The sequence below is a fragment of the Theobroma cacao genome, chromosome 5 (assembly GCF_053813885.1).
Source record: "Theobroma cacao isolate CCN51 chromosome 5, ASM5381388v1, whole genome shotgun sequence".
In the NCBI taxonomy this organism is placed as follows: domain Eukaryota; kingdom Viridiplantae; phylum Streptophyta; class Magnoliopsida; order Malvales; family Malvaceae; genus Theobroma; species Theobroma cacao.
Window position 1 is genome coordinate 1,365,982 of NC_142643.1, and position 21,210 is coordinate 1,387,191.

Sequence of the window (21,210 nt, forward strand, 5' to 3'; positions counted from 1 at the left end):
TCCAGTGAGAGCAAGGTGGTCGGAAGCTTGAAGTCAAAAGAAAAAAAGTATCGAAGAGAGTTCATTGTGCTACAGTAAATTAAGATAAAGCATGAGGTAACATGGTGCGTGAGCTTGAAGACTAAAAAATTGGTCCTTCGGTGACTCTTATGTCTTGGGATATTCAAGTCCAACCCGATCTTTAGTCTTGACAGCCGGCCCTTATCAGAACTGTAGAATGCAATAATATATGCTTTGATATTAAAAGCAGAAGCCTGTTTTGTCTGATTTTCAATTTATTTATTTCTTAAAAATAAAAATCAGATCAATAGGATTTTAAATAAATTTTTGTTAAAAAATAACTTTTCTTAAAAAATAAAATTAAAAAAAGAATTTTAAAAAAAATTCTAAATAAAAACTTTCTCTTCTCTCTTTTAAAAACACATCAATTTTTTAAAAAATATATCTCCCGTTCAATCAATATCCCTCACTTCTCATCCTTTTTCTGTAAACCATCCTTCTCCGACACAAAATCGTGATCTCTTTCTTTTCCATCTCTCTACAAAGATTACTAGAAAAAAATTAAAGACTCAGTAACAGAATAGTAAAATTTAATATTTTTTTATTCTTATAAAAATTAAAAGAAAAAAATCCAAAATTTAAAGTTATATTCAAATATTATTTAAAGGTTTTATCTCTTCTTCACTAAAAAATATAATATTATTATTATTGTACAACTTTGAGAGTTGTTTCAAATTTTTATGAATTTATTTGATTTTTAACATTTGAAATGTATATAAACAATAAGCACACTTGTTCCGTTTTGATTTATTAAGCGATTGAAGATAACATGAATACTATTATTATAAATTTTAATCAAAATTAAATTTTATATAATTTATTTTATCAAACAACTTACTAAATAATTTTAACTTAATTTTAAAAGTTATTATTTTTCGTAAAAACTTCATAACTTTTAAGTTAAAAAAAATTAAGTTAAACAGGCTCTAATTTTATTCTTAGAAGTTGCAAATTGCAGAGAGATTACACCACACAGAGTGAAGAAAACAGATGCTAGAGCAAAAGCATGAGATGATCAAGAACTATTTTTGCCATAAAATCATCTGGAAAATGGTTGATTTGGGACAGCATTAATCCGTCCATCCATCACCAGATAGCCAGTTTTTCATAAAGGCAATCAGTTTATCTCTAGGAAGCAGGTGAGTTGGGAACGTCAGGTCGACCAGGCTTGCTCAAGGCAGACCAGGTTCCCAACGTCCCAACCCGGAGTTGCTTTGGGTTTTGATTATGATCCTTAAATGGACCTCTTTCTTGCAATTTGTTTGGGCTTTTCTAGGTTCTTTGATGGGCTTTTATTGGGCTTTGCAAAGTGCCAATCAGAACCTTAATTTTTTTATTTAACTTCTTTAATCCTAGAATTTTTTACATCTCAATTTTTATATTTTTCTCTTTCCAAATATGAAAAAAATATTATTTTTTATTTTCAGAAAACATTTATGTACTTTTCAAATGGAGCCTAAAATTTTGTTTCAAAATATTGATTAGGTACAACCCATTATTGTGGTCGTTATTAGTTGTGTAAATGTGAATTAATATATAATAATTATGGCATGAATTCTTTCACTCATAACATACTTTCGAATAATTATATTTTCATTCTTATATTCTTTAAATTTACTAATCAATAAAAAAGCTAAACTTCACCTACAACCTTTACAGTTTAAACTTTTCTCGCACGATTCTTTTTATAATTAATATTCTATGAATAACTTTTGTTCATTTGAGAAATTAAGTTATTAATTTTACCTAATAAAATTACAAAATATACTAATTTTGAATTGAAAATATTTAATAATTTCTTGTAAGAACATCAATGATATGATCATTAGCTTGATAGTATGAAAATCTAATCCAACAACTAAATTTTCCAAATTAGTTTTAAGTTAGGGTACACTCTAAATTTGAAATATCTTCTTAGAGATAATGTATAATAGATTAGTATTTAATGCACCGACAATGTATAATTTCTATACACAGACAGACCATTGCATCGAATATTTTTCCATATATAATTAGGGGAATAAGTTTATCTACCTTTTGGGGCTACTTGAATGCTTATGTTGATTCAAAATTCAAAAGAGAAATTGGGTTCCAAACATTTATGATTCACTTGTTTCATGTAAATGAGTATGTCACCTTTCATATTCAAAGCTTAACACAACCAATAAATAAACATATTCAAAGCTCAACGCAACCAATTTAGGCTTCCTTTCTTAAATGGGTTTCTTCCCATTCAAAAAAATTTGGGTTTTGGAGCCACAATGCAAAAGAAAATCCTTGAACAAAAAGAAAGAAAAAAGAAAGTGCTTATTCCCCCCCTCAAAGGGTTGGGGATGAAGTCCTTTTGTGTGTGTGTTTTTCCCTCTAAGTGGGTTTCAAAAATACATTTGGTATCAGCTGTTGGGGGGAGCCTATCCAAAGCAAAGCAAAATCCTTCAGTTGGAACAACCGCATTATGGCCAAAAGAGACCCAAAGCCTTGCAAGGAAAGTTAGGACCAAAGTGGGATTATTGGTCAATTATGAGATCTTCACTTCAACTCCAATGTCATTTTCCCAATCACTTTCATTGTTAGTTAATAAGAAAAATGCTTTGATTTGTCTGTTGCTTTCATGCCCATCAAACATAGAAACGTGCCTAAAATTGTTATACAAAGAGGTTGAATTCATCGTCGAAAATGATAATAAGACAAAAAATAATCATTGATTAATATTTTATTTATTAAAAATAAAATTTATATTCAGACTCATTTTAAACTAAAAAAAAAAATATTTAAATTTTATATAATCGAATCGGATACTAACAATTGCTTGCCTTTCTTCGTATTCGATTTTGAATGTTGCCCAAGAGACAAAACATCCCTTTCCCTTATCCTTTGTGTTCTTCACAAATTCACAATGTGGTTGCCATGAGCCGACCATTTTTTCCTAGAAATTTTCAATTATTTTTTTAAAAAGATAATTCTTTTCTATTGCTTGTATATTATGAAATTATATATGTAATAAAATTAAAATAATATTTATAATTCACATTTAATTCAAATAAAACCCAAAAAAGTTAACTCTGTTGGAGTTTCTTTTACTACAATTCACATAGTTTTTTTGACCATTGGAAAAGAAGATTTGACAAGGTTTGATTTTTGAGTTTGGAAAAGAAGATTCCAATTTTTCACATTTCGAATGCCAAGAGGATTTGCATGAGTCACAGACCAAAGTGGAGCGTGGCCATCATAAAAGTTACCTTCCTTCCTTTATTCAAAAAAAACAAAAATAAAAACAAATAATTAATGTAGATTACTTACAATTAATGCAATATTTATTAAAGTTCATTAATTATTTTAAAATTAATTTTCAATTAAAATTTTATTCTAAACTCAAATTTTTTACAAATATTTATAATTAAGTTCAAATACTATCGATTTAGATAAAATATAAGTAATTAAATTTTAATCGGGTTTCTCAAAATTAATGGATATTTAACTGATTTTTAATTTTAAATACGAAATGACAAAAGGGGTTAAGTAACTTGAAAGAACTGGCAATGAAGCAAAATTTGAAAGCTAAAAGCCTAGCGTAACTTAGGAAGTTAAGAAACATAATGAAGGATTAAGACTTTAATAAGAAGGGTTTGGCATTATATGGATAGATCCGTCGCCTACACGACTCCCCATCAATCTTGCTTTATCATTCAAACAAAAGCCTAGAGATTGATTATTCACCCTTTTATCTGTCTGCTTTAAAACACTAGAATTGCAGCAGATTAAATATATGAAAGAAGGAAAAAGGGGGAGGGAAAAACTGGGGTGGTCTTAAATAGTTTCAAGAGGTGAAAGGCTCTCTCAATCATGTGTTTGAGCAAGCCTCAGTAATCATAGCCAGCTTTACTCCACACTTATAAAGAAGCCAAAGCTTCTCACTTTTTCTCTCACAGAGAGAGAAGATAAAAAACCCACACCCAATTTGTTTCTACTTTTTGTTGTTGTTTTTACTTCCATTTTGCTTGCCCCACTGAAGTAGACATGGTTGCAGCCTTATGGATGACGGAGCTTTCACCCACCAAAAGCAAGTAGACTCCACCCAACAACAGCATTACCAGTTCAAGCTTTGTTTGCCTGTACCAGAGTTAAAAGCTAAAAGCTTTTGGGTTTTGAAATCTGTTAGAAGCTTGTGCTACAGGGGTTTAGAGTCAAATGGGTGTTGCTTGAAGAGGTTAGAGTATAGTGGCATGATTGTTAACAACTCTGTTTTTTGTGCTTCGCCTGGTTTTTTTGAAGAAGAGAAAGCTGAGATGGAGGGTTTGGTTGAGAAAAGCGAGGGATTTGAAGATAAAAATGAAAGCTTTAATGAAAATGGGGTTCAAATGGGGACATTTGCCAAGTTGCTTGAAGACAAGGGTCGTGAAAGTAGTTCAAGTTCTGATTTTTTGACATCGGAAACAACAGGGCATGAGGAGGAACACAGTCACAGTAGTTCTGAGGAGGAGTCGGCTTCACCACCTTCATTGGGTTGGCCAGTACAGAAAAATGCTGAGACAGAAGACTGTAGCAGTAGTAATTGTAGTGAAGATGGAAAGAAACCCCCTTCGGATGATAGGAAATTAGAGAAGCAAGGCTCCACAGTTTCAGGTATTTATTGACTATATGTCTCTGAGTATATTTCCCTTGCTTGAATTAGTTTGTTAACTTGTTTGTTTAATGGGGTTATAGAGATTGAGTTGATGAAGGAAAGATTTGCAAAATTGCTGCTTGGAGAAGATATGTCAGGGTGTGGAAATGGTGTTTGCACAGCCTTGGCTATTTCAAATGCCATCACCAATCTTTGTGGTATGTTAACAATCTTTTTTTGTTTCTTTTTTTTAATTTTTTTTCTAAGATAGTTTTTATCAATTTGATTTGTCAATGTGAGCATTTGTTTCTAATTTTTGTTGGTTAATTTGGTATTGGCTTTTTGTTTGATGGTTACTTCTCCTTCACTGCCTTAATTTTGCAGCGACCTTATTTGGGCAAATATGGAGGTTAGAACCACTACCAGTTGAGAAGAAAGCAATGTGGCGAAGAGAGATGGAATGGCTTCTTTCTGTCAGTGATCACATTGTTGAGTTGATACCCTCGTGGCAGACGTTCCCAGATGGAAGCAAGCTTGAGGTAAAGCTATCTAAACTTTTCCCCCTTTCAAATTGACCATTAATCTCTGAAGCATCCTTGAATTGCCAGCCAACACAAGGTGCTAGAATCATTTTCTGTTACCAAAATCTAGAAATCCATTGCAAATACGATCACATTTCAAAGCTGCATTTGAATGTCCAGATATAAATAAAATTGCTTGACTAGTTTTATCAAAAGTGTATTCCAGAAATTAGCAAAGTCAGTAACTACTGTGCAGGATGGAAAACAACCCAGGTTCTGAAAAGTGACATCAGCAGTTTTTGAATTTTAGTGAACAAGTTCTACCCAAGTGGTGGATTTGTGTTTTACAATGCCATGTGTAGTTTCTGAAGCAATTCAAATGCCTTTAATGGTGGACTACTCCCTAAGCACACTTATTTAATCATAAGGGAAAAATAACTGCTAAAAGATAAGTTTTACCGGTGCATGGTGTAAAATTATCAATATGTTATTTAAGCAATTTCATGGTTCGTTGCTGTGATTTCAGGTCATGACTTGCAGGCCCCGATCGGATCTTTACATTAATCTTCCAGCTTTAAGAAAATTGGACAACATGCTTCTTGTAAGATCCAGCAACTCTTATTAGGATGTGGAATGATTCCGTTAAGAAGTTTATTCTGAATATCACATCATTTTTGCAGGAGATATTAGATAGTTTTGTCGATACAGAGTTCTGGTATGTTGACCAAGGGATTCTAGCCCCAGAGGCAGATGGATCTACCTCTTTCAGAAAAGCCCTTCAGCGCCAAGAAGAAAAATGGTGGCTTCCTGTGCCTCGAGTGCCTCCAGGAGGCCTTCATGAAAATTCAAGAAAGCAGTTGCAGCATAAACGTGACTGCACAAACCAGATCCTAAAAGCTGCCATGGCTATCAACAGTATTACTCTAGCTGACATGGAAGTTCCTGAATCATATTTAGAATCCCTTCCCAAGGTAAAAGAACGTAAATGTATATTTGGCGTTATATGTTCTAGAAAGTGTTGGTCATTAAATATTTGCTACAAATTTATTTCAGAATGGCCGAGCAAGCTTGGGAGATCTCATTTATCGATATATTTCATCGGATCTGTTCACACCTGAATGTCTTCTTGATTGCCTCGATTTGTCCTCTGAGCATCAAGCTATAGAGATTGCCAACCGAGTGGAGGCCTCAATATATTTATGGCGCAAAAAGACCAACTCCAAACCTGTCAACAACACAACCAGGTCCAGTTCAAAGTCATCATGGGAAATGGTCAAGGACCTAATGGTTGATGCTGAAAAGAGAGAAATACTTGCAGATCGCGCAGAAAGTCTCTTGCTTTGCTTGAAGCAGCGGTTCCCTGGTCTTCCCCAGACCACATTAGATATGAGCAAAATTCAGTACAACAAGGTTTGTGTCACATATTCCAATTTGAGAGTGGTTATTAAAAATGCCTTTAATTACAAAAATCCTGCTAATAGATGAAAATTACGATGTATTTAGGATGTTGGGAAATCCATTTTGGAAAGCTATTCGAGAGTTTTGGAGAGCCTCGCATTTAACATTGTGGCACGTATTGATGATCTGCTCTACGTTGATGACTTGACCAAGCATTCAGATCAATTCTCTTCATTGACCAGAGTTGGTGTAATCGGTCAGAAGAGTCTTTCAATTCCATACTCTGTGCCCTTCTCAAGCACTCCTTATAGAACAGCATTTACCACCCCAAACTTTTCACCAGCACAGCTAGTTAGCCCTGCGAAGGGAGAAAGATCGCCGTATCTCACAAGCAGCAAATTTCAACAGCGTGGGATAGGTGTGAAAAAAGTCTTGACAGATTATCTTAGTATTGATGTAAGAGGGAAGGAATGCAGTAATTCAAATGAAGGAACAGAATCAGGTTCAGACATAGCTCAAGAAACACCAGTACCTTTTGAAAAATGTCTAAAAGAGGCGGTCGGCCTACCAAAAGAGGAGCCAGTTCCACAGAAAGAGCCCTGATGTTGCAAATCATGAAACAATTTCCTGTTTTTCAGCTGACTCTTTTTTTTAACTTTTACTTTTGGGTAGAGATAGAAAGGTGCTTGAGAATGGCGAACATTCACCCTATCATTCAAATTGTATTGCAACCAGATGTCTATAATGATAATGAGTTGAGTAATTCATACTTCTCAGGGCATCATTTACTGTCTCAAAGATGTTCCTGGCAGAACATTTTGCGGATAAAAAGTAGGATGGAAACATCGAATACCTGTTTACTACTCTATGCAAACTTCAGAAAGACACTTCAACTTGGATGTCAATGTCTAGTTCATCTACTACTTTTAATGACTACATTTGCTCAAAAGCCCATTCATCTTAATATTTAGCAGACTTGGGGGTGTTCTTGGGCTCAAGGGGTTCGTCTTACAGATTATATTTCTAGTTTCTCATCGTTCAAATGAGCCCCAAGGCCCCCGGGTACCTTTGAGGTTTCTGCATGCAGGTAAATCTCCTAGTTGCAGGATGACAGAAGAAAGGAAAATAGAAACACCCAAACCCACTGCTATGAACAATCTGGACAGCCAGGGGCCTTTGAACCACTGAAATATCATATACTTGTATGGCATTTTTAGTAACTTCTCCTCTATACAAAACCAATAACCTCCCTCAACTATTTCTCAACTATTTAGTAACTTTTCAAGTTCTTCGTCAATAACCTTCTATGTAAAATTACCATGATAACAATTGAGACATATAGCAACAGCTTTCACAAATGTGTTTTTTTGCTTACAATGCTCGTCTATTATTTAATAACACCCAACAAGTACTTTTCAATCAAAATAAGGATAAATAAAGATTAACCAATGTTGATATTGATAGGATTGAAATCCCCCAATTTGCTTGATGGGGTGTATCGGCAGATAGGCCTTCCTAGTAACCAATAAAGATTGGGTAGTTGATTGCTTGTAAGCTGATTACACGTTTCCCACAAAAAGGCAGTTTGATTGGACACAAGCACTCTGTTCCGTTGTAGTTGGCAATGCAGTTCCAGAAAATAGCGGCCTGAAGTGGCTAAATGGTGTGCTCTTCGAGGTGTGCTCTTCGAGGTTGTGCACTGTCGTTGAGATGATTACAGATGTCGGAACTACACGAAGGAATACGATAATTTTATTGCATACACCTAACTTTGATTGGACTAAACAAGAACTTGGACTAAACAAGAACTAGATAACGCTCGTACATTTTTCTTAAAGCAGAGTGCTACAATAATAAAATTGTCTCTTCTTCCTAGTGCCAGCTCCATTACCATTAGTGGGCTGGAGGTGCAATTCTTTTTTAGCTCAAAGTTATAGTATAAATACCCACTCAGACGAGGGGTTTGCTGCAAGAAGGATTGTTGCATTGGTGAGATGAGAGAAATGGCAGCTGCATTGAAATTGGTCTGTCTTCTGGGATTGATTGTGCTTGTCAGCATTGTGGGGCTAGAAAGGGTTGATGCAGCAGGGGAATGTGGGAAATCATCTCCTGATAACGAGACATTGAAGCTAGCCCCATGTGCTGAAGCAGCACAAGACCAGAACGCTGCTGTCTCGGCCAGTTGCTGCGACCAGGTGAGGAAAATAGGCCGAAGCCCAAGCTGTCTCTGTGCCGTTATGCTCTCTAACACTGCTAAAGCATCCGGAATCAAGCCTGAGATTGCCATAACAATCCCAAAACGCTGCAACATAGCAAACCGTCCAGTCGGTTACAAGTGTGGACGTAAGTCATGATTTCATTACTCCATCTTTGCTTTAAAATTTGTTCTTTTCTCATTAACATCATCGCTTCTATCCTAACATATATCATAACTGCTTGTTTTGCAGCATATACACTTCCTTGAAGGGAAAATTTGTGGACTCAAGACTGCTTGCTGGAGCTCACTTGTTCTAGTGGTGACTATGTAGCTTAGGCTTGCCCTCTGTACGAATAAATGCTTGCAGCTTGTTTATATCTACCTCGAACAATAATACGAATTGAACGTTTCTTCTTTTTTATTAGCTTTTGCTTGCATTACCCTTTGAATCTCAGTTCAGAAAACCAACAGAGAAGCAACAAAACTGATTCGAAAGGCATGATTAGTTTGCCATTGGAGACGGGCATTGATCATGAAACATCAAAATCATCAAAAATCCTAATAAACTTTGATAAACATGTGGTTGCAGAATATTTGTCCTGACCCAATGTAAGTCTTCTTTAATGACCAGAACTTTCTTAAACGACCATTTTAAAGCATTTGTCCCACCAACTGATAGGATAGAGGCTGCCTTAATCTGTGGGTCGCAATTTTGGAAGGGAATAACCTACACTAAAAGAGTCGACATCTTTTAGGGTCAGATAGGGAATAGACAGGACAGTTCGGAGACAAAATTGTGGAATTTTTGCAACATAATTGTGGTAGCTGGGCCACACCCAATTGAAGGTTGCTTTAACTGTTTATGGTTCGTGGCATCCTTTTAGGCAATCTTGGTCATGAGCTGGCAAAGAGGAGCTTTCATGTATCTCAAACGACAAAGAAAACTTGACAAGGACAAAACGAATATGTTCTGTCAGATTCATTTTTTTGACCTATTTATAGCTACATAAAGGTTAGAGTTTTCCAATTTGGTATTAGACAAATAATCATTCAAACCTCCTGGTGAAAAACTTGGTTTTATTTTATGTTCTTGGCATTGCAAATCAAGAGACAAAAGCAGCTAATCTAAGCAGAGGAAAATTTTTCCTTAAATCTTCCTTTCATGGGAGTTCCATGTCACGGACAAGAGACAAGATAATCATTATCCAACAAAGTGATTAACATTCAATAAGAGGGAAAAGAGACATGGAGGAAGCTTTTACTTTATCATGAAGCATCCCATAGTCACAAGTTTTCTTCCAAATTCAAAATTAGGTAAAACAGTAACCAAAAATCTCATAATAATCAAATTCAATCCTCTTGTTATAGGCAAAATGATGACATAAAGCAGAGTTCAGCCATCAATAACAGATAGTCTAGCAGAAGTTTGTAATTCATCATAACATATCAAAGTCACTTAAGCAGATATCCTTTACAGAAAAAAAGAGCAAGTCTCATCACATCCTTTTACAGTGAAGAAGGGAGACCACATAACTATATTTGCTTGGCTGGAGAAACAAATAACGGCCAGCTGTCTGCAGCGTCTGACTACTATAACTACCTCCCACATAACAAGAGATAGATTAAACTGCTATGTATCTTCCTATGTACCTGTTAAGGATAAAGTCAAGAAAACGATGCAAAGATAAAAAGGGGATATCATGAGTCATACATAAGTAACTCACACGCCACTTATACTTATTTTCTGTTTTTTGCCCGTGTATCTTGGCTTCTTGTAGGGGTGAAAGAGAGAAGGAGAGTCGTAGGATGGGATATTAATTGATTGATCAAACATAAGAAAAATAAAAAAAGGAAAGCAGCTTGAGCATGGAGTCCATTCATTGCATTGGTTAGATCATAGAATTCACGACAAAACTATATTATTTGATCATCTAGAAACAGAGTTTTAGACCCTAAATTACTTTACTTTTACAGGTATATCTGAAAATTTGATTCTAGCAATCAAGTAATTGGCCAAAATACTTCAAACTGGACCAAGGTGACAAAATACCGTTAAAGATCAGTTCACTAGTAGTAATGGAAGATAAATCCAAGCTAGGTCTAACACTCCGGACGACTGATACTCAAAGAGAACTTGTGAAGGTTTTGTTCAGATCTTAAAGGTCTTGGCAATTAAGTTATTATTAGCAAAGAAAAACAGATTTAATGCAGAACCAAGAAGAAGATCCATATAATTCCAGTGAACATCTGACTAAAGGTACCTTAATAAGTATGCTGATTAGCAAGTGAACTTTTAGTAATAGAGAGACCCTGCAAAAAAGGAAATGTACAATTAACAAAGATTTCAACCTTACAGTTAAAAAGTTATCCGCTATGCTCCTCATTACTATAGGCTTATAGCACATCAGACAGTCATACTGTCATACCTTGCCACCAGTTTCCTCTTGATGCACTCCCTGAATCATCTTCACCACCATCCTTCTTGGACTAGAAAGTTATGAAAACATGTTAGCAGATGCCTAAACAAAAATACTGATCAAACTAAAAACTTGAATATATTCCAGATTTGTGTGCAAAAAAAAAATGCTCAAAATGTTCTTCCAGTCACTAGATATTTCATGCCTATAGGACAACTTGCTGTGCTCACCACAGAGTTTAATCCAGAGCCCTGGTTACTCTGGGGATGTGAGTATACATCTTGGCCACCATAGTAGATTGATGAACATAGATGACATGGTTGTACTCTTTGCTCCTGATAAATGGAACTCATGTCTCTATTTGCCATGCTCTGATTTTCAGCTTCAAGTTCTTTAGAAAAATTACCTGCCAAGACTGGGTTGATTTAGATAGAGTTTTCAGGAATTCAAGAACTACCTAGAGAATCAGAATCAGAGATAAATAAACAAGCAAAGACAGCATCATTCTCTCTCTCTCTCTGTGAAGAACTTTTGCTTAAATCTGATAAAAAAAGGGTAGAAATGAGATATAATGTTGAGCTATAAGTAATTGGGAGCAGCTGCTTCAATTCAATCGTATAAATCACAAGAATGATACAGATAAATCAGTAAATTTGCTATTCAACAAATAAAACTAGAGGTGATCATAACCATGAGAACGTTTAACTTTATGATTTTTACCAAATACTGTCAATTCAATCACCATAGACAAGAGAGGGAATTTCAGCAAAAAGGAAAAACCAATCCTTTTTTTTTACGTTAGTAATACTAGACTCAAAATCTTGTCTTACATATAGAAAACATTAAAGATCAGTATGATTTAATATAAAACCATGTAAAAGCTAGAACTGATGCACAAACCTGGGGCTCCAGGCTTTGTGTTCCCGGCCTCATTCGGAGAATCCTGCCTTTTAGCCATCAAATCAGGACGCAGAGACTCCCTTCCTAACACCTGAACCAACACCAGACAGGAGAATTTAAAACTTGCATAATTAAACTAGAAAGCTTACCAGACTATTAAAAGATTGAGACAAAAGAAAAGCACAACGAGACAATCGGCCTTAAAAGAGAACTGGCATGCCATGCAGATATTTACTTATGAGAGAACAGGGCAAATACCATATCAAGTAAGTACATTTGAAAAGGAAGAAACTATGGGGGGAAAATACCAAATAACAAGAAACAATGTCAAGTCTTAAGCGTTTTAAGCATCAATCACGTTTATATCAGCTCTCATTGGCAGTCTTATTTTCACCTTTCACTGCCCGAGACAACCTCACTTTTAAGATTTGCCAAAAACACTTCAAATCCTTTGCTCTCATCAATCCTTTAATCAATCTCGTAACGCTCAACAAAAGAAAATTTCCTATTCAGAAAGAAAAAACTAAAAAGCAATAGTCTCAAAATACTCAATTAGAATTGAATAACAAAAAAAGATTCAACCTTTGGAACTCCATGGGACATAAACCAAAAACCCCATTAACAAAAATATTGAATACCAAAGAAAAGAAAGAGAATTCAAACCCCAATAGGCTAAAAGAAAATATTTCATTGAACATGACAACAATACCTTCGATGGAGGAGCAAATATAGACCTGAAAATCCCTGTGGAAGATGAAGGTGACTCTTTCGAACCAAAGAGCTCTGAAGTAAAAGAAGAAGAAGACGACCCCACTGCTTTGCTTCCTTCCATTCTCTCAGCAAAAGACTTATCCTTTGTGTCTTATCAATCTTTATATTAATCTTTGCTTAGTCCCCAAGTGAGATACGTTTATATAGATATGTAGATTGAAAGAAGCACCGTCAAGAGAGAAAAGAAAGAAACAAAACGGAAAGATAAAGAAGAGAACTATAGAAGGAAAGAAAGAAAAAAAAAGGAAAGGAAAACAAGGAAGGAAGGAGGAGAACAAAACAGTACGCAACAGAAAGAGATAAGAAAAAAAGAAGAAGAAGAAAGACACGTGAAGATTGCGCTTTGTTTGTAGTAGTTTTTATTTAGTTGTAGAGAGAAACGAAACCGTCCTCCTCTCTTACCAATTTATACTAAAATAAGCCAATGACTTTTCGGGTCGAGTTAAAAGAAAGAAAAGAAAACGAAAATCATAAAAAATAAGCAACTCTCCTATGGTTTTGATGACCCAGAGAGAGTGTCCGCTGTTTCTTCCTATTTGTCGCCGCCGACCTGTCACCTTACAGCCTTATGTTTCTGTTTCTGTTTTCTCGGTCCTTTTACTTCGTTGACAGGCAGACAGATATATGCCACCTGGTGCAATCACTGTGTACGTGGGTCCTGGATCCAAGTCCCGACCTGTTACTGCCACGAGCACCCTAGTGGATAATAACAATTCCCCCACCCCTCGTTCCTTTTCCTTTCCAAAGTCCCTGGCTCGAGTTTCAATCTCGTATAGGATAGATAAGGTTCTAAAACCTTATGAGTTGAGAAAAAGATGATCTCGTGACAACTAGTTCCTGGTAAAAAAGAGCAAAAGGACCTTTCTCCCTGTTGAATTCAATTTTGACTTCTCCTGCTCTTGCTTTAACTAGTTTTCTAGTTTGGCTACTTTCCTGATCCAGGCACAGGGCCAAGATAGAAGTAGACCTGACCTGATCGGTGACCTTTCCCCCTCATGACCTTATCTCTTTATCCTGTCGGCCCAGCCCCTGGTGGGTCTTCTTCATTCACTCAGGTTCCAGGACTTCCACTGCTTATTTGGAACTAATGACCATGTTACATGAACTCGAGATGGGATAAACAGTGTCAGACACAGAGTATATGTTATAAAGATTTCGAATTAATCTTAACGAATACAACTAGTACACAAATATCTATAGAGAAATCGGTTGGTATTGTCCAAATCTGAGAAAGGGGCCCAATGTTTTGGATAAGCAAGTTTTCTCATTTGTGAGATTGATTAACATTAACAATGATAGAATTTCAGAAATTTTTTCCTAGTGATGAAGAGGAATGGTCCACATGGCAAGAGAGGACAAGGTGGAGCCGAAGGAGACAAACAGGAATTCCAAGTGGAAAAGGGCAGGAGGGGTCAGGGAGGGAGTTGTGTCGACTCTTGCCACTGTGGGTCGCCGCATGGTCTACATGTGTCCAATCCTGAGCCACATGGAGTGTCGTCGTCCTAGAATCTGACAGGTTTCTCAAGGCATTGAATGGTACAGTGTTGTCAAGGTAAAATTCTATGAAGATCTTGTTTAATTTATTTATTTTTCTTTTATAACCTTGCATATTATACCATTCATGCTATATTTCCAATCAAATTAGTATAGGAATCAAATGGGAAAACCGCTTTTGAGTTATCATGGTCAGTTTCATTTATTTAGTAATGAAATTATGGCAGTGAGTTAAGGATAAGCATCACATTAAATGCAAAGATAAAATAAGCAAATTAGTCAATGGAAACAAAAATAGGGAAACCAATCTTTGACAAATCCAACCCTGTTAGCTGATTAAATTTCTTGCTGATTACGATAAGATTCTTACCATTAAATGCTATTGTTTCCAAATACAACACTATATTATCTTCCTTCGATAAAAAAAATTTCGGAAGATTTTGTGAACAATAGGATATTCTTTTTTTTTTAAATGCTTCAATTCAAATATTATTATTTGATAAGATATTCCATCATAAAATATTCGTTAATATCTCGATATTCATTTTGATTAAGATTTATCGGAACCTGAAATTGATTAAACTGATGATAAGGAAAAATTATGGGTGAAATCGTGTGGATGGAAGTGCAACAGCTAGCACTAGAAGAGCACAAAGGGGCAAGCTATAGCTAAAACTGAAAATGCTTATCCCACAGATAAGAACAAAGAGAAGAAAAAACGGAAAGCAGAACACGTTACGAGCACGACAACGATGTCCCAATTCGGCGAGTGCCGACGAGGAGGATGACTTGCATGTGCGCTTTGTCTACACTCCATTTCTTGTCTTTTGTTTTACCTTTTTTATATCACAGAAGAAACTTCGTCCAGGCCCAATATGCTGCTTCCGGGTGGAGAAGACAGAAGAGGATGATAAGCCCAAGAGTATTAAGGCCAGGAGCCTGGAGGTGGCAGGCAGCAGGCCTGGTTTTGGTCAGGGCTTCAAATCCACAATTTCCCTTGTTTTGGAATCATGGCAACAATTGAATTTTTTTTTAAAATTTTTTTTAAGGAATAACTTGAGTTATCTATATTTAAATATTTAATTTATTAATTGATGTATGACTTTCGATTTAAATAGTAAAATTCGAATTTTTTTTCTTTCAAAACCAAAAAATATTATTTATATTTCTTTATTGTCGTGTGAACAAGAAGAAAGAAACTTGTGTGAAAAAGAAGAAAGAAGCTTATTATCTTGAAAAAATTTCCTACTTCACTTTGTGTTTTTTTTTTCATAATTTTGTTTCACATATCTAGTTTTATATTATCCAAAAAAAACTCTTAATTTTTAAATCTTGAACCTTAAACCCAAATAGTACAAACAAATAATTTAATGAAAAAAAGTGACATTAATATAAAAAATTTGTTAGACACGTAACACATAATTATGAAAAGAATATGGAACAAGAAGAGAATTTTTGGTTTTTTTGATTTGATCACTGCGGGCAATTTCCTCAAACTTTCGAGATACCCAAGTCTTAAAAGGAATCTTAAATATCTTGTAACCTAGCAATACACTTTATTGATTGAAGAAAAAGTTTGGAAAAATAGAATGTGAACATAATAATTACTACCAAATAAATCCAAGAAACAAGAAAATAAAGTCACTGAAATATAATATAATCTAGAATTTTACAATTCTTTTGCTTTTGTTATTTTCATAAAAGACATTTTCATTGACGGAGTCAATGACCTAAACCCCTTTTTTTTTTATTCTTCTTCTTTTTCTACACCGTATATAATAAGTAGCTTAGATAGGAACTGATTTAATAGCAAAAATGGAGAAAATAATCAACAAATGCTTCCTTTATGACTTATTGATCACCCAATCAATGCATGGGAATAGACTTTGCTTCGTCCCACAAAGACTTACCAAGTCAATGATATTTGTAATTGTTCAGATTATTGAGTGTAGGTCAGCCACCCAAGGTTTGCTGTTAGATGGAATTTGCCATTAGCCTTGGTGGCCAACTACGCGTATAGATCAGTATTTGCTGGAACCCAGTTATTTGAACAACTAAGTTGCTCAAAAGGACCTTTGAAGTACAATCTAAGTGAAGTTCTAGAGCATAATGATTGCTGTCAGAAATCAGAAGGGAAAGGCTCTGAAGCTTGAAGCTTTAATTAGCTTCAGGGCATGATTCGGATACTGGAAATTAAGCTCTCAAAGTGAGCAACAACGTGGGTGAACATGATCCAATATTTTGGTATCTATTAATGTAGATACATGTACATAAAACCCAAAACGGGGAAGAAAAGAGAGAACAAAAATTGGGAAAGACTCTAATGTAGTTTCCAAGGCAGGCACTTGAGCTGAGAGCAGGGTTGGGTCCAAGTAGTGGAGCATTCACCTCCAGGTCCATCGCAACACTTGCAGACAACGCCAAGAGTAGCAAAAATCTTCGAGTAACCTGCAAATTAGATAAAGAACAACCCCATATGTAAGTCTGACTGACAGAGAAAGCATTAGCAATCACTGAAAGCTGCAGGAACTATAGAACCGGATTCTTACTTTGTTGATCAGGCAGGATGGATAGTGGCCTTGCCTCTGAAGCCAGGGGCACCTGAGATGCAGAAACTGAGATTACAAGCAACAGCAGAAGCAGAAAGCGCTGGAATCTATCCATTTCCCTGTGTCTTTGGAGTGAGGGATTTTTTAGCAATGTAGTCTCCTAGGCAATCAGAAGGGGGTGAACTGAACATAAGCAATAAAACAAGACTCAATGATGGGTTTAATTTAATAGAAGCAGGTCACATCATGTGTATTTGTTAATCTAGAAAGGTGGCTGTATTTCTTTGTTTGAACTAAAGTGCCCGGATTTAAAGTAGAGGGGGGCTTCTAGAGAACAAAACTAAGGAGACGTGCCACACGTTTCCAACTTGTTTACGTTTCTAAAGAAAGAGAGAGAAGGTGGGGAAACTGGACAAAGGCAAAGAACTGGGTCGAAACTTCCTGTGTTAAGTCAGTGGGCAAATGTGGGATCCACGACCTTACCCTACTTGTACGACTAGACAAGACATGAAAGTGCACACATGGGATGCTCGGCTTGGCTCTGATTTATACTGCTCATCAAAAAATTGTGCAGCAGAGGGTCTCCCACGTTCCACAATTTCACATCGTATAGATGAGTGATCTTTGGCCCTCTGTTTTATTTTATGGCTAGACTTTAAGCTTTGGGTCTGCGCTAATAAATTTGATGGAGGGCCAAGCTCTTTTCGCCCCTAAATTTGGTGCAAACATGATGAAGAGTAAGACCTGACTGACCGTAAGTTTATGATGATTAATGAAAAAGTTGAACGAGTTGGGTTTCGATTAAAAATCAACTTTCATTACTGCAATCTGAACGAACTTCAAGTGAATCCTTTTCTTAAGAAACTTTAATGAGCATGAAGAAAACTGGGTAGGGGAGACCAGGGATGCCTGTGATTTGGTTGGGTAGTTTATGGCCCTGGAACAGTTCAACCACTTACTTATGTTGTACCCAACTGATGAATGATTTGATGGGAACTTGACTATGAGTGTGAGATGGTTTGGTGGATATTTGTTTATTCATTTCTTTGTTTATTTTTTAAAATGAATGATGACGAGGAAGAATATTTTGTAATGATGGCGCAACTTCCATGAAACAAAGTTCAGGATAAGCTCCCTGTAAAAAACGATTAAAAAAAAAAAAAGATGATCTGCAGGCTTTGGATGAATGAAAATTGAGTAAAACGTGAGCGGCAGGATTCGAACCTGCGCGGGCAGAGCCCACATGATTTCTAGTCATGCCCGATAACCACTCCGGCACGCCCACCGGATGCCATAAAATTGGCCATGTTTGGGATCACTGGAATAAATTTGATTGCTAGACTTTGATTTCTTGTTGCTTTCCTACTTTCTCTGCAATTCTAATAATGAAAGGTTCTCAAACTTTGACTCTGTTAGCATCAGTCAAATGCTCATATTTGACTTACCAAACTCTTTGCTTGATAAATTTGTCCATATGACATAGTTGTTCCTTACATTCACAAGATTAGTAACCTCATACAGCTGGATAACTTGCATCTTATGTCAAGTACAATCTTTAGATCCTTCTCCATCACCATAACAGAAAACCCGCTCAAAAGGGGGGGCGATGAAAAGGACACCGAAACCTTTCAGACACATCTAAATAAAACCTGAACCACCTCCAAAATGCTCCAGGTCAGGATGAGTACCACCCCCAGGTCTCCGCGGATTTCTGCAAGAGAAAAGAAGGCAATTAAGTGTCACGATATTGCTGGTATGATAAGTGAATCAGAATCAACCCCATGGGTCCAAACTGTAATTGCGAAATGTCAAGTTTTGATGCACCTGACAAATCGATTAGGCTCAAAACCAGGAACACCAGGGGGGCCATATGGATCAAAACGTGCACCAGGAGGAACACCCCTGTTTCAAACAATCCAATCCAAAATAAAATCTCCAGTATAATGTAAGCAGAACACACACAAAGAGAGATGGATTGAGAGAGAGAGAGGGAGCTCACGGTTGTGCTCCAGGGAAACCAGGCTCTCCACCAACTCCACCAAACCAACGAGGATCATTTGGTCCTGCTTCCACATTATAAGATATAATTAAGTCACAGAACTATGCATGCAATTCACCAACAGTACAAGACATATGTTACAAACCTAGAAGCATGCCACCACCACCAAAATCACCCCTGAAAGCCATTTAACAAATAAAAACACACTCAAGTCAAAATCTAAATCAAACAAGTCCACAAACAGTGGCCAATAAAACACTGATTTGGGACTGAATATACCTGGTAGGATACATTCCAGCACCAGGACCAGGAAACAGATCACTACCACCCATAGGATAAATTGGAGGAACAACTACCCTGTAAAGCAAACCTTATAGTTTTGATGAGTGCATGAGCTATTTGGGAGGAAGATAATGGAGATATGTGGACAAGTGATTAGAACCATACATGTGGAAAAGTTCATTGAACTGAAAAAAAAAAAAATCTACCCTCTCATACTAAATGTATGCATTTTAACTCCTTTATTTTTCCTTTCTTTTCCTCTCATAATACCTTTTTAAATTCAGAAGGGTTTATAAGACATGTTCAATCTTATTTAAAATGTTATATAACAGTTACTATCATAGCAATCACTGATATGGAGTTCTAATATAATGCACAAATAATTGGTTCTAGAAAGGACTTGAGCCAAATTACGAAAGCTACTTTTGAGCCTTGCCTAAATTGGTAAATCTAACATGTATGAAAGCATTGTCCAGAAACCACATAATTCCTAGAATTCTAAAACTACAAGTTGGTTAACAGATGTCATGCGTTATCTCACCTTGGTTACCTATATGAACATAAGTCTAACCTCAGTAATTAAGTTTTGACAAATAAATAAGAGACCAATACATGATTATGATTTGTTGCACCAATCAGAAATGTACCATAAGTTTCATATTTGTAAGGTTATCAAGTAGAAAACTGCAGTTCACGTAGAGATAAAAAAATATCAAGAAAGACCCAAATGAAGTATGCAGATGCTTTTTCTAATTCGTCTTGCATTTCATTGCTCAGCAATTTGTACACTTTTATAGTAGGGTTTTCCCACTTCTTGGGATAAAATAAAAGCTTACTTATACAAAAAAGAAGTATGCAGATGCTATAAATAATTATCTATCAACTGGATTAAACCAATTTTGATAAGGAGAGTGCAAGAGATACCCTGAAGGATGGGGTTGAGGGCCTGCAGGTTCATTAATTCTAACACCAGGATCATTTACATCACGCCTCGATCCTTCACCTGTTTCTAGACTACACAACACAAAGAAAACAGTATGTAAAATTATGCATTTCAGGAGAATTCAAAAGTTAGAAACGCTGCTAGCAGCTCCTTGTAACATGGCTAAGCCAAAATTAGCTTAATTACCTAGGAGGATCACTCGATGAACTTGATTTTGAAGATTTACCATATAATTTGGATATAACTTCTTTGTCCAAACTACTCACCATCTTCTCCAAATTCTTATACTGTGCAGAGAAATTTCCACTCCCATTCTCCCCAACATAGTTATCAATGCTGCAATGACCAAACAAACCCCACAGGCCACAATACCATTAATTCAAACCAAAAACATTAAACAAATTCGAGACAGTTTCAACTAAACAAAGAAAAAGAAAAAGGAAAAGACAAATACTCGATTTCAAGATGAACGGGTTCAGAACCGCCATCAGCGAAAGCATCAACAAGCAATTTCCCATTCATTACCAGACATTTAACCAACACTTTCTTCGACCCTTTCTCGGGATTCGTATATACAAACGCGTAATGATCATCAAATTCGTTCCAGTTATCGATTCCGACCTCATCTAAACACCGACACTGTTTCAGCTTACAGACAGAAAGTGGACGAATAACAACAATCAAGAGAGAAAGGGTAAAGTGGAATACCAGGAGAGGGTGAGGAGAGAGCGTTGTCGGCTAAAGCGGGAGGGCCAGTGGCGGTGAGGACGAAACCGGATGAAAGAAAAGAGGCGTGAACGGCGAAAGCGATTTTGTCGTGGTCGTTCCTAAAGGAAGGTCTAGCTGCTCTAATCACCGCCATTACTGATTTCTCGTTTGACATCTTTTAAGCTTTTCGATGGATTGTAATTTACTGGTTTCTTAAGAGCTTTTTGATGAAGTCTAGAAAAATAGGAGGTTTCGCGGTCGATCAGAGCCCAGTGGTCCGTGGTTTCAGATTGTTAAAAAGGTGAAGTTAACTTATGCTGCAAGAACATTAAACAGTTCAACTTCCACTGGCTTCTGTTAATGTTTCT

At 36.2% G+C, this 21,210-nt stretch overlaps 4 protein-coding genes and 1 non-coding gene across 6 annotated transcripts; 2 read left to right on the forward strand and 3 right to left on the reverse strand.

Moving 5' to 3' along the window:
* The first annotated feature begins 3,792 nt into the window (after positions 1-3,792).
* On the forward strand, positions 3,793-7,366 carry LOC18597658 (rop guanine nucleotide exchange factor 7-like). The gene is made up of 7 exons (XM_018122401.2): positions 3,793-4,683; positions 4,765-4,881; positions 5,048-5,202; positions 5,711-5,785; positions 5,865-6,155; positions 6,238-6,594; positions 6,688-7,366. Exons 1-7 carry the CDS (start codon positions 4,092-4,094, stop codon positions 7,183-7,185), a joined length of 2,085 nt encoding a protein of 694 aa, XP_017977890.2. The 5' UTR covers positions 3,793-4,091; the 3' UTR covers positions 7,186-7,366.
* Positions 7,367-8,556: 1,190 nt separating this feature from the next.
* Positions 8,557-9,203, forward strand: LOC108662308 (uncharacterized). Its single transcript, XM_018121987.2, has 2 exons — positions 8,557-8,925; positions 9,030-9,203. The coding sequence occupies exons 1-2, from the start codon at positions 8,577-8,579 to the stop codon at positions 9,044-9,046; spliced, it is 366 nt and encodes a 121-aa protein (XP_017977476.2). The 5' UTR covers positions 8,557-8,576; the 3' UTR covers positions 9,047-9,203.
* A 992-nt stretch (positions 9,204-10,195) lies between these two features.
* SIS (E3 ubiquitin-protein ligase RLIM-like protein) lies at positions 10,196-13,624 on the reverse strand. 2 transcript variants are annotated; one of them, XM_088806480.1, is made up of 6 exons: positions 12,806-13,624; positions 12,097-12,187; positions 11,427-11,611; positions 11,206-11,266; positions 11,037-11,089; positions 10,196-10,425 (listed from the first exon to the last, which is right to left on the reverse strand). In XM_088806480.1, the coding sequence occupies exons 1-5, from the start codon at positions 12,926-12,928 to the stop codon at positions 11,073-11,075; spliced, it is 477 nt and encodes a 158-aa protein (XP_088662606.1). In that variant the 5' UTR covers positions 12,929-13,624; the 3' UTR covers positions 10,196-10,425; positions 11,037-11,072. The 2 variants fall into 2 exon arrangements, with proteins under 2 accessions (XP_088662606.1, XP_088662607.1); XM_088806481.1 differs by having other exon boundaries at positions 11,427-11,602; positions 12,806-13,568.
* A 4,489-nt stretch (positions 13,625-18,113) lies between these two features.
* TRNAS-AGA (transfer RNA serine (anticodon AGA)) lies at positions 18,114-18,195 on the reverse strand. The gene has a single exon. It is a non-coding gene; the product is annotated as a tRNA-Ser (tRNA).
* Positions 18,196-18,345: 150 nt separating this feature from the next.
* On the reverse strand, positions 18,346-21,157 carry LOC18597659 (putative proteasome inhibitor). Its single transcript, XM_018121955.2, has 9 exons — positions 20,843-21,157; positions 20,589-20,760; positions 20,321-20,470; positions 20,116-20,205; positions 19,189-19,266; positions 19,055-19,086; positions 18,910-18,973; positions 18,735-18,812; positions 18,346-18,621 (listed from the first exon to the last, which is right to left on the reverse strand). The coding sequence occupies exons 1-9, from the start codon at positions 21,015-21,017 to the stop codon at positions 18,549-18,551; spliced, it is 912 nt and encodes a 303-aa protein (XP_017977444.2). The 5' UTR covers positions 21,018-21,157; the 3' UTR covers positions 18,346-18,548.
* Positions 21,158-21,210: the final 53 nt, after the last annotated feature.